At 48.4% G+C, this 13,326-nt stretch overlaps 1 protein-coding gene across 1 annotated transcript; it reads left to right on the top strand.

Moving 5' to 3' along the window:
• The first annotated feature begins 414 nt into the window (after positions 1–414).
• Positions 415–1,299, top strand: LOC141147392 (taste receptor type 2 member 40-like). The gene has a single exon (XM_073634625.1). The coding sequence runs from the start codon at positions 415–417 to the stop codon at positions 1,297–1,299; it is 885 nt and encodes a 294-aa protein (XP_073490726.1).
• The last annotated feature ends 12,027 nt before the right edge of the window (positions 1,300–13,326 follow it).

Raw genomic sequence — 13,326 nt, 5'->3', positions numbered from 1 at the left:
CTGAACTGAGTTCTATAAAATACATTGATATCATAAACTCTATGTCACAAACAAATGATATCACAGGGCTGAGAAACCTGTCTTGGGCTATCTGGCATGTGTCACAACTGCCTGGGTCTAGACACAACACTGAATGTCCCTAACAACTTTTCTGAGAAAAAGGGTTTGAAAGAACGCCCTTGGTTTGAATATCTTTGCCATGCAACGAGTCAAAACACCCATCTGATATCCCTTTGTTATTAGGAAAACAGGTAACCAAAGATAGTTGATGATTTGCATCTGTCATCCTCCAATAATGAATACCTCAGTCTTCACAGAAGACAAACCCATCAATGCTGCTCAGGTGAACGAGTCAACAGAATGCCTTCTGCAGTGCAGATCCTCCTGATCACTGTCAGTGTCCTACAACTCGGGATGGGAACTTCTTTGAACAGTTGCGTTCTGGTATTTAGCTTCAAAAACCTGAAGAACGGGCTCAGTCTCAATCCAACCAATCTGATCTACTCTGTCAAGGGGCTGGTGAACATCTTCTTGCTGCTGGCCCTGACGACAGAAAATGTAGCTACTATACTTTGGACCAATTTGTTGTTCATCAGGGAAGTACATTTAACGATGACCTTTCTGATGCTGAGCCCAATTTATTACAGCTATTGGCTCACCGGCTGGCTCTGTGCTCACTATTGTCTCAGTATCTCCAACTTCACTCATAGGCTTTTGGTTGGGTTTAAAAAAGTCCTCTCATCGTTCCTGCCTCAGGTTCTTCTACTATCAGCAATCATCTCATTTGTCTCGAGTGCCCTGTCTTTCTGGGAAATTCACACTTTATCTCAGGAGCATCCTTCTACAAACACTTCCCAGTACACTCCCATCGTCTCTGTCGTCTTCCTTATGCCCACAGCATGCAGGTTGGTGGCCACACTTCTGGGTTGTTGCCTGCCCTTCACTTTTGCTCTGGTCTCTATTTTAGTCACAATGTCATGCCTTATAAGACATATGAAGAAAATGAAAAAGAAGTTCTCTGGAAATAATGGTCCCAACCTCCAAGTCTTCATCAACACAACAAGAACAATGATCCTGTTTCTTACTCTCTCTGTCATCTCTTATACTATTGGCCTCCTTTTTATCACAACAACTATTTCTTCATATGAGATGATGAGCATCAGTCTTCTCTCAGTCATGACTTTTCCTTTATGTGAAGCTGCTGTCATCATCCAGGCCGTTCCTAAACTGAGGAAGATGATAGTTGGAATGGTCTACGCTGGGACAAGGTGGAGCGTGGAGATTGAAAATTGCACCTAGTGCAGAAAGACATCTGTATTACAATGTGTGTCTTTCTCCAGTTATTGTCACTGGAATGTTTTTTTTTTTTTTTCTCCTGCATAAAGTATCTATATAGGCCGCAACTGCTGACTTCCCTTTCTAAAAATACATTTTCAATAGAAGGAGCACAACATTAACTTATAGCGCAAAACTTTTTTTTCTCAAATAGTTAAAAAAAAAAACCACAAGCCAATGCATTTCAGGGTTCCAATGGGCTCTCAACATCTGGACTTAATAGGGTTAAAAAATATCAAATAATAGTGGCATTTGCTATGATTCCTACACAGCTCCTGAGGTTGTTTTAGTCTGTTCAGAACCCATGCATGTGAACAAGTACATTAAGTCCTGATGAAGGGAACCTCAAAAAACATTGGCTTGTCATGTCTTGTATTTTAGGAGTCTCCAAACTTTCTAAACAAGGGGCCAGTTTACTATCCTTCAGACTGTATGGTGGCCAGACTGTGATCATTGGGAGTAGAAAAGGTTTTGACGTCAGCGGGAAAAAGTAATGCCCCATCATGGGTGTCAGTGGGAGGAATTGTGCCTCTTTGCTGGTATCATTTGGAGGAATTGTGCCCCATTGTTGGTATAATTGGGAGGAATTGTGCCCCATTGTTGGTATAATTGGGAGAAATTGTGCCCCCTCATTGGTGTCAGTGGGAGGAATAGTTTCGTATCATTTGTGTCAGTGGGAGGAATAGCGTCCCACTGTTGGTATCAGTGGGATGAATAGTGCCCCATCGCTGGTGTCAGTGGGAGGAATAGTGCCCCATCATTGGGATGAATTGTGCCTGTCAGGACCTGGGCTTGAACCTGGGACCTCTTTTGTGTCTGGCATCGATTATTCTCACTGAGCTATTTGGGATGCTGGACAGTTCCCTGCCTGAACCATTGGACAATCCTGCCTTGCCTCTGCACTTCCTGTTTCCAGATTATTGTGGTCTGATCCTGCTTACTACTTGAGCTACTTCTATTGCTGTTTGGAAACGACTTTAGCTTGTGACCCTGACTATGAAACTCTCCTCCTGCATTGACCATGGCTTGTGACCCTGACTATGAAACTCTCCTCCTGCATCGACCTTGGCTTGTGACCCCGACTATGAAACTCTCCTCCTGCATCAACCATGGCTTGTGACCCCGACTACGAAACTCTCCTCCTGCATTGACCTTGGCTTGTGACCCAGACTACGAAACTCTCCTCCTGCATCCACCTTGGCTTGTGACCCCGACTATGAAACTCTCCTCCTGCATTGACCTTGGCTTGTGACCCCGACTACAAAACTCTCCTCCTGCATCGACCTTGGCTTGTGACCCCGACTACGAAACTCTCCTCCTGCATTGACCTTGGCATGTGACCCAGACTACGAAACTCTCCCCCTGCATCCACCTTGGCTTGTGACCCCAACTATGAAACTCTCCTCCTGCATTGACATTTTCTTGTGACCCCGACTACTAAACTCTCCTCCTGCATCAACCTTGGCTTGTGACCCAGACCAAGAAACTCTCCTCCTGCATCGACCTTGGCTTTTGACCCGACTACGAAACTCTCCTCCTGCATCGACCTTGGCTTGTGACCCTGACTATGAAACTCTCCTCCTGCATCAACCTTGGCTTGTGACCTCCACTGCGAAACTCTCCTCCTGCATCGACCTTGGCTTGTGACCTCCACTGCGAAACTCTCCTCCTGCATCGACCTTGGCTTGTGACCCCGACTACGAAACTCTCCTCCTGCATCAACCTTGGCTTGTGACCCCAATTACGAAACTCTCCTCCTGCATTGACATTGGCTTGTGACCCCGACTATGAAGCTCTCCTCCTGCATCGACCATGGCTTGTGACCCGACTACAAAACTCTCCTTCTGCATCGACCTTGGCTTGTGACCCCGACTATGAAACTCTCCTCCTGCATCAACCTTGGCTTGTGACCTCCACTGCGAAACTCTCCTCCTGCATCGACCTTGGCTTGTGACCTCCACTGCGAAACTCTCCTCCTGCATCGACCTTGGCTTGTGACCCCGACTACGAAACTCTCCTCCTGCATCGACCTTGGCTTGTGACCCCCACTACGAAACTCTCCTCCTGCATCGACCATGGCTTGTGACCCGACTGCAAAACTCTCCTCCTGCATCGACCTTGGCTTGTGACCCCGACTATGAAACTCTCCTCCTGCATCGACCTTGGCTTGTGACCCCGACTACGAAACTCTCCTCCTGCATTGACCTTGGCTTGTGGCCCAGACGAAGAAACTCTCCTCCTGCATCTACCTTGGCTTGTGACCCCAACTACGAAACTCTCCTCCTGCATTGACATTTTCTTGTGACCCCGACTACTAAACTCTCCTCCTGCATCAACCTTGGCTTGTGACCCCGACCAAGAAACTCTCCTCCTGCATCGACCTTGGCTTTTGACCTGACTACGAAACTCTCCTCCTGCATCAACCTTAGCTTGTGACCCCAACTACGAAACTCTCCTCCTGCATCAACCTTGGCTTGTGACCCTGATTACGAAACTCTCCTCCTGCATCGACCATGGCTTGTGACCCAACTACAAAACTCTCTTCCTGCATCAACCTTGGCTTGTGACCCCGACTATGAAACTCTCCTCCTGCATCAACCTTGGCTTGTGACCTCCACTGCAAAACTCTCCTCCTGCATCGACCTTGGCTTGTGACCCTGACTACGAAACTCTCCTCCTGCATCGACCATGGCTTGTGACCCGACTACAAAACTCTCCTCCTGCATCGACCTTGGCTTGTGATCCCCACTATAAAACTCTCCTCCTGCATCGACCTTGGCTTGTGACCCCGACTATGAAACTCTCCTCCTGCATCAACCTTAGCTTGTGACCCCGACTACGAAACTCTCCTCCTGCATCAACCTTGGCTTGTGACCCTGATTACGAAACTCTCCTCCTGCATCGACCATGGCTTGTGACCCAACTACAAAACTCTCTTCCTGCATCAACCTTGGCTTGTGACCCCGACTATGAAACTCTCCTCCTGCATCAACCTTGGCTTGTGACCTCCACTGCAAAACTCTCCTCCTGCATCGACCTTGGCTTGTGACCCTGACTACGAAACTCTCCTCCTGCATCGACCATGGCTTGTGACCCGACTACAAAACTCTCCTCCTGCATCGACCTTGGCTTGTGATCCCCACTATAAAACTCTCCTCCTGCATCAACCTTGGCTTGTGACCCCGACTATGAAACTCTCCTCCTGCATCGACCTTGGCTTGTGACCCCCACTACGAAACTCTCCTCCTGCATCAACCTTGGCTTGTGACCCCGACTATGAAACTCTCCTCCTGCATCGACCATGGCTTGTGACCCCGACTACAAAACTCTCCTCCTGCATCGACCATGGCTTGTGACCCAACTACAAAACTCTCATCCTGCATCGACCTTGGCTTGTGACCCCCACTACGAAACTCTCCTCCTGCATCGACCTTGGCTTGTGACCCCGACTATGAAACTCTCCTCCTGCACTGACCTTGGCTTGTGACTCCGACTACAAAACTCTCCTCCTGCATTGACCTTGGCTTGTGGCCCAGACTAAGAAATTCTCCTCCTGCATCCACCTTGGCTTGTGACCCCCACTACGAAACTCTCCTCCTGCATTGACATTTTCTTGTGACCCCGACTGCAAAACTCTCCTCCTGCATCGACCTTGGCTTGTGACCCCGACTATGAAACTCTCCTCCTGCATCGACCTTGGCTTGTGACCCCGACTACGAAACTCTCCTCCTGCATTGACCTTGGCTTGTGACCCCGACTACGAAACTCTCCTCCTGCATTGACATGTTCTTGTGACCCCGACTACAAAACTCTCCTCCTGCATCAACCTTGGCTTGTGACCCCGACTACGAAACTCTCCTCCTGCATTGACCTTGGCTTGTGACCCAGACTACGAAACTCTCCCCCTGCATCCACCTTGGCTTGTGACCCCGACTACAAACTCCTCCTGCATTGACATTTTCTTGTGACCCCAACTACTAAACTCTCCTCCTGCATCAACCTTGGCTTGTGACCCCGACCAAGAAACTCTCCTCCTGCATCGACCTTGGCTTTTGACCCGACTACGAAACTCTCCTCCTGCATCGACCTTGGCTTGTGACCCCGACTATGAAACTCTCCTCCTGCATCAACCTTAGCTTGTGACCCCAACTAAACTCTCCTCCTGCATCGACCTTGGCTTGTGACCCCGATTATGAAACTCTCCTCCTGCATCGACCATGGCTTGTGACCCGACTACAAAACTCTCCTCCTGCATCAACCTTGGCTTGTGACCCCGACTATGAAACTCTCCTCCTGCATCAACCTTGGCTTGTGACCTCCACTGCAAAACTCTCCTCCTGCATCGACCTTGGCTTGTGACCCTGACTACAAAACTCTCCTCCTGCATCGACCATGGCTTGTGACCCCAACTACAAAACTCTCCTCCTGCATCAACCTTGGCTTGTGACCCCGACTATGAAACTCTCCTCCTGCATCGACCTTCACTTGTGACCCCCACTACGAAACTCTCCTCCTGTATCAACCTTGGCTTGTGACCCCGACTATGAAACTCTCCTCCTGCATCGACCATGGCTTGTGACCCCGACTACAAAACTCTCCTCCTGCATCGACCATGGCTTGTGACCCGACTACAAAACTCTCCTCCTGCATCGACCTTGGCTTGTGACCCCCACTACGAAACTCTCCTCCTGCATCGACCTTGGCTTGTGACCCCGACTATGAAACTCTCCTCCTGCATCGACCTTGGCTTGTGACCTCAATTGCGAAACTCTCTCCTGCACCAGCCTTGGCTTGTGACCTCAACACTGATCATTGGTGTAGCTATTCAGACTTTCCCATCTATCATAGACCTGAGAACTGAGCTTGTCTGGCTTTGTTGGCCATTGGTCTCCACTCATTAAAGGTATTCTCCTATCCGTGTCCCATCTTTGGTATCAGTGGGAGGAACTGTGCCTCATCATTGGTGTCAGTGGGGGGAATAGTGCCCCTTCATTGGTATCAGTGGGGGGAATAGTGTCCCATCATTGGTATCAGTGAGGGGAATAGTGTCCCATCATTGGTATCAGTGGGAGGAACTGTGCCCCATCATTGGTATCAGTAAGGGGAATAGTGTCCCATCATTGGGATCAGTGGGAGGAATTGTGCCCCTTTGTTGGTGCCATTGGAAGGAATAGTACCCTTTCACTGGTATCATTGTGGGGGGGTTATGTCCCATTTTTGGCATTGTTGGTATCAGTGGATGAAATAGTGCCCCAGGGGCTGGATAAAAGGAAATGAAGGGCTAAATTTGTCCCCTGGGCTGCGGTTTGGAGACCACTGACTCATATCAACAAATAAATTGTGTTTTTGGACCTGGATCACCTGCTGGTGGCACTGTGCTTCCAGGAGTGGAAGCTTGTACTTCTGGTGTCCACCAGCGGGTGTCTCCCAGCAGCCAGCAGATCCCAGTAATTAGTTTCTACCTGATGCTGACTGCTGGTAGGGTATTTAGTTCCTCTTCTACATTTCCCTCTCGCTCCAGTGTTTTGCTCTGCTGCCAGATAGTGCTAGCTGTTTATCCTGTTTTTTTACCCTGAACCCTGCTCCTTGATCCTACTCCCCCTTGTTCCTGATCCCATTTTTGGTTCCCCCTTCCTATCTGCTTTCTGCACCTCCAGTATGCTCCTGCTTTTCTGTGTTCCCCATTTGTATATAGTTATTTTACTAGTCAGGCTTTCTGTTACTCTGTTTTAGTTTTTCTGTTTGGATGGATTTTGGTTTCACTGTAAATAAATCTTACTTTAAATATTTATATAGCCTGGTCTCTGTTTCCTGAATGTAGCCACCCAGATGTGGTCATCCCTGCTGCTGACTCCAGACAGTATTCTTCTACAAGTAATCAGCAATTTACTAGCAATTGCTAGATTTGGGCCGAGCACCCCCCCCCCCCGGTTCAATTCACATCAGAATTCCTGAGCATGGAAAAAAGTTCGAACCCGAACCGCGAACCATATTAAAGTCTATGGGACCCGAACTTGAAAAATCTAAAGTCCCCATTTTGAAGGCTTATATTCAAGTTATTGGCCATAAAAAGTGTGTGGGGGCCCGTGTACTGCCCCAGGGGACATGTATCAATGCAAACATTTTTTTTTAAATATAATTTTTAAAGAAGAAGTGATTTTTAATGATGCTTACAGTGAAACAATAAAATGAAAAATTCCTTTAACCGCTTCCGGACCGCCCACTGCACATTTATTACGGCAGGGCGGCCCTGCTGCGAAAAACGATGCACCTGTACGTGGTTCCTTTCTATCGGGTCTGGGATGCGCTGCCTAGTGCCCCACTCCCGCTGTGATTGGACACAGGGAGAGCCAATCAGCGGGTCCGGCGGACATGGTGTCCGACGGGACTCGCTGATCATTGACAGGAGAGGCTGAAACAAAACAGACTGCCGTTCTGCTAAGCAGAAACACAGATCTCTGTTTTCCTCCAGTTAAGCACCTCCCCCGCACAGTTAGTTACCTAGGAGCACACTTAACCATTTGCTTGCCCCTGATGTTAACCCTATTCCCTGCCAGTGTCATTAGTGCAGTGAGAGTGCATTTTTTTTAGCACTGATCACTGTATTAGTGTCACTGGTCCCCAAAAAAGTGTCACTTAGTGTCAGATTTGTCCCCCGCAATGTCGCAGACCCACTAAAAATCGCTCATCACCACCATTACTAATAAAAATGCCATAAAAAATGTCCCGTAGTTTTGTAGACGCGATAACTTATGCACAAACCAATCAATATACACTTATTGGAATTTTTGTTACCAAAAATATGTAGCAGAATACAAATTGGCCTAAATTGATGAAGAAATTTTTTTTTTCCCATTTTTTTATTGGATGTGTTTTATAGCAGAAAGTAAAAAATAGTTTTTTTTTTTTCAAAATTGTCGCTCTTTTTTTGTTTATAGCGCAAAAAATAAAAACCGCAGAGGTGATCAAATACCACCAATAGAAAGGTCTATTTGTGGAAAGAAAGCAACATCAATTTTATTTGGGTACAGCGTTCGCACGACCGTGCAATTGTCGATTAAAATAACACAATGCCGTATCGCAAAAAGTGGCCTGATCATGATGGGGGTGAAACCTTTCCGGGGCTGAAGTGGTTAAATATAGTGCCTGGGGTGGCCCTCAGTCTGCCTGTAAAGTGGCACATCTGTACTGTGTATAGAACCTGCTGCAGCAAAACTAACTGTATTTAAAAAAAGACTTTTAGATTGATTTTCCTGGCTGCAAGCCATTGCCGGCAATACAAAAATGTTTTTTTTTTTTAAATGGTGAAATGGTGTTGGGGCCCCCCCCCCTATTCACGTCAGGCCCTTTGGGTCTGATATGGATTTTAAAGGGAACCCCACACCAACATTTATAAAAAAAAATGCCGTGGGGTCCCCCCCAAAATCCATACCAGACCCTTCTCAGAGCATGCAGCCTGGAAGCCAAGGAAGGGGGCGGAGCAAGCGAGCTGGGTCGGTGGCTTTATTGGGCCAGTGCCACCAGGTGATTTTGCCATGTGGCTTTGCCCCTTACCGATTTAAGGACTGTCAGATGGCAGAGCAGGCAGTTGGCGATAAGCCTTCGTTGCAGGCGGAGCTTTTTTTTTTTTCCCCAGGTTTGGCAGGCGTCATGATTGATGATGGATCTACATTGGTGGACATTGTTTTTTTATTTTTTATAAAGGAATTTTACACTTTTTTGGGGCGAATGAGTAGCGGTACAATGTACTGCTACTCATTCAGATAGGGTGGGGGCTTTGATCTGGGGGCCCCCTTGTTAAAGGGGGCTTCCAGATTCTGATAAGCCCCCTGCCCGCAGACCCCCACAACCACCTCCCAGGGTTGTGAGGAAGAGGCCCTTGTCCCAATCAACATCTGGAAAAGGTGATTTTGGTTTGGGGGGGGCAGAGCACTCCCTGGCCCAAAGCACTTCCCCACATTGAGAGCATGTGGCCTGGCCTGGTATGGTTCAGGAGAGGGTGGGGGTGCTCGCTAGTCCCCTCCCTTTCCCGGCCTGCCAGGCTGCATGCTCAGATAAGGGTCTGGTATGGATTTTGGGGGGACCCTATGTTGTTTTTTTTTTATTTTGGTGTGGGGGTTCCTCTTAAAATCCTTGCCAAACCCAAGGGGCCTGGTATGGATTGGGGGGACCCCCACACCTTTTTTCAAATGTTTCTATAAAATCTTACAGAATCCTGTGAGTTTGCTAATGCTGTTTGCTCCTGTATCTGTGATTTATATAAAACAAATGCTGTGTGTACCTTATTTCAGAGCGCCGCTCACGTGACCGGCCGGCTCTCTCCATCCTCTCGTCCCGACTAACGTCAGCTGGGGAATCTCTGCCCCTCCCGCTGCAGCTGTATGACAGGGAGAGGAGAGAGCCGGCCAGGCATGTGAGCGCCCAGCAGCTCTCTGAAATCAGGTACATGACCTAGGCCTTTTTACCACGTGACCAGCTGTGTCCAATCACAGCTGATCACAGCAGTAACCAGGAAGTGCCAGTAATCGGCTTTCCTCAGTTCGCGCTGACAAGGCATGAGCAGAGGAGAGCCGATCAGCAGCTCTCCTGACAGGGGGGATCTGCGCTGATAATCAGCGCATTGATAGTCAGCACAGCCCTATCAGAGATGCCCACCACAGATGCCAATTAGTGCCCATCAAAAATGCCAATCAATGGCCATCATAAATGCCAATCAGTGCCCATCATAAAGGCCAATCAGTGCCCATCACAAATGCCAATCAATGGCCATCACAAATGCCAATCAGTGCCCATCATAAAGGCCAATCAGTGCCCATCACAATTGTCAATCAGTGCCCATCAGCAATGCCTGTCAGTTCCTCCTCATCAGTGATGCCTATAAGTGTCATCTACCAGTGCCCATCAGTGCTGCAAATCAGTGCTGCATATTAGTGCCTCCTCATCAGTGTCCGTCAGTGAAGGAGAAAACGTATTTATTTACAACATTTTATAACAAACAAAGAAAAACCTTTTTTTTCAATTTTTTTTTAAATTTGTTTAGCAACAAATAAAAAAAAAAAAACACAGAGATGATCAAATACCACCAAAAGAAAGCTCTATTTGTGGGAAAAAATGATAAAAATGTCATATGGGTACAGTGTTACATGACCGCGTAATTGTCATTCAAAGTGTGACAGCGCTGAAAGTTGAAAATTGGTCTGAGCAGGAGAGGGGTAAAGTGCCCGGTATTGAAGGGGTTAAAAATACTTTTTTTTCCTTTTTTTACAATTTTTTTACATACTCTCAGAGTAGTTCAGTGTCACCATACTCTGGGGGGTGATCAGGGAATTTTGTGATTGATTGTTACAGGGATGATCACTATAACATCCAACATTTGAACTTTCATGAATTGTTTACTATTGTGATGCTGTGATTGGCCCACAGCTATCAAATGGTACAGGGTTCTATGATTGCCTCAGGTACCAAGCACAGATAACACAATGTAGTAAACAATGATGTCATGAATGGATTCCATGGATGGTATCTGGGCCTCTCACCCAGTGGCCCAATACCCAGCACTGCAATCCATTGTGACACAGCGGTTGCAGATCGCACTGCTGCATGCCCCAGAGGGTGCGTGCAGTGTGGTACATACCGGTACATCGCTGAGCCTGGGTGGAGCCACCTGTCAGCAGTAGGGATGAGCTTCGAGTTCGAGTCGAACTCATGTTCGACTCGAACATTGGCTGTTCGCAAGTTCACCGAACAGCGAACAATTTGGGGTGTTCGCGGCAAATTCGAATGCCGCGGAACACCCTTTAAAAGTCTATGGGAGAAATCAAAAGTGCTAATTTTAAAGGCTAATATGCAAGTTATTGTCATAAAAAGTGTTTGGGGACCTGGGTCCTGCCCCAGGGGACATGGATCAATGCAAAAAAAAGTTTTAAAAACGGCCGTTTTTTCAGGAGCAGTGATTTTAATAATGCTTAAAGTCAATCAATAAAAGTGTAATATCCCTTTAAATTTCATACCTGGGGGGTGTCTATAGTATGCCTGTAAAGGGGCGCATGTTTCCTGTGTTTAGAACAGTCTGACAGCAAAATGACATTTTGAAGGAAAAAACTCATTTAAAACTACCCGCGGCTATTGCATTGCCGACAATACACATAGAAGTTCATTGATAAAAACGGCATGGGAATTCCCCAAAGGGGAACCCCGAACCAAAATTAAAAAAAAAAAATGACGTGGGAGTCCCCCTAAATTCCATACCAGACCCTTCAGGTCTGGTATGGATATTAAGGGGAACCCCGGCCAAAATTTAAAAAAAAAAATGACGTGGGGTTCCCCCTAAATTCCATACCAGACCCTTCAGGTCTGGTATGGATTTTAAGGGGAACCCCGCGCCAAAAAAAAAAAAAAAAAACGGTGTGGGGTCCCCCCAAAAATCCATACCAGACCCTTATCCGAGCACGCAACCTGGCAGGCCGCAGGAAAAGAGGGGGGGGACGAGAGTGCGGCCCCCCCCTCCCTCCTGAACCGTACCAGGCCACATGCCCTCAACATTGGGAGGGTGCTTTGGGGTAGCCCCCCAAAACACCTTGTCCCCATGTTGATGAGGACAAGGGCCTCATCCCCACAACCCTGGCCGGTGGTTGTGGGGGTCTGCGGGCGGGGGGCTTATCGGAATCTGGAAGCCCCCTTTAACAAAGTGACCCCCAGATCCCGCCCCCCCCCCTGTGTGAAATGGTAAGGGGGTACATAAGTACCCCTACCATTTCACGAAAAAAGTGTCAAAAATGTTAAAAATGACAAGAGACGGTTTTTGACAATTCCTTTATTTAAATGCTTCTTCTTTCTTCTATCTTCCTTCATCTTCTGGTTCTTCTGGCTCTTCTGGTTCTTCCTCCGGCGTTCTCGTCCAGCATCTCCTCCGCGGCGTCTTCTATCTTCTTCTCCTCGGGCCGCTCCGCACCCATGGCATGGGGGAGAGGCTCCCGCTCTTCTCTTCTTCTTTTCTTCTCTTCTTCTCTTCTTCATTTTCTTCTCCGGGCCGCTCCGCAATCCATGCTGGCATGGAGGGAGGCTCCCGCTGTGTGACGGCGCTCCTCGTCTGACAGTTCTTAAATAACGGGGGGCGGGGCCACTCGGTGACCCCGCCCCCCTCTGACGCACGGTGACTTGACGGGACTTCCCTGTGGCATTCCCCGTGACGTCACAGGGAAGTCCCGTCAAGTCACCGTGCGTCAGAGGGGGGCGGGGTCACCGAGTGGCCCCGCCCCCCGTTATTTAAGAACTGTCAGACGAGGAGCGCCGTCACACAGCGGGAGCCTCCCTCCATGCCAGCATGGATTGCGGAGCGGCCCGGTGAAGAAAATGAAGAAGAGAAGAAAAGAAGAAGAGAAGAGCGGGAGCCTCCCCCCCATGCCATGGGTGCGGAGCGGCCCGAGGAGAAGAAGATAGAAGACGCCGCGGAGGAGATGCTGGACGAGAACGCCGGAGGAAGAACCAGAAGAGCCAGAAGAACCAGAAGATGAAGGAAGATAGAAGAAAGAAGAAGCATTTAAATAAAGGAATTGTCAAAAACTGTCTCTTGTCATTTTTAACATTTTTGACACTTTTTTCGTGAAATGGTAGGGGTACTTATGTACCCCCTTACCATTTCACACAGGGGGGGGGCCGGGATCTGGGGGTCACCTTGTTAAAGGGGGCTTCCAGATTCCGATAAGCCCCCCGCCCGCAGACCCCCACAACCACCGGCCAGGGTTGTGGGGATGAGGCCCTTGTCCTCATCAACATGGGGACAAGGTGTTTTGGGGGGTTACCCCAAAGCACCCTCCCAATGTTGAGGGCATGTGGCCTGGTACGGTTCAGGAGGGAGGGGGGGCCGCACTCTCGTCCCCCCCTCTTTTCCTGCGGCCTGCCAGGTTGCGTGCTCGGATAAGGGTCTGGTATGGATTTTTGGGGGGACCCCACGCCGTTTTTTTTTTTTTTTTTTTGGCGCGGGATTCCCCT

The sequence above is a fragment of the Aquarana catesbeiana genome, linkage group LG06 (genome assembly GCF_042186555.1).
Source record: "Aquarana catesbeiana isolate 2022-GZ linkage group LG06, ASM4218655v1, whole genome shotgun sequence".
Taxonomy (NCBI): Eukaryota; Metazoa; Chordata; class Amphibia; order Anura; family Ranidae; genus Aquarana; species Aquarana catesbeiana.
The sequence above is the reverse complement of the archived record's forward strand: the minus strand, read 5'-3'. Positions and strand labels throughout refer to the sequence as shown.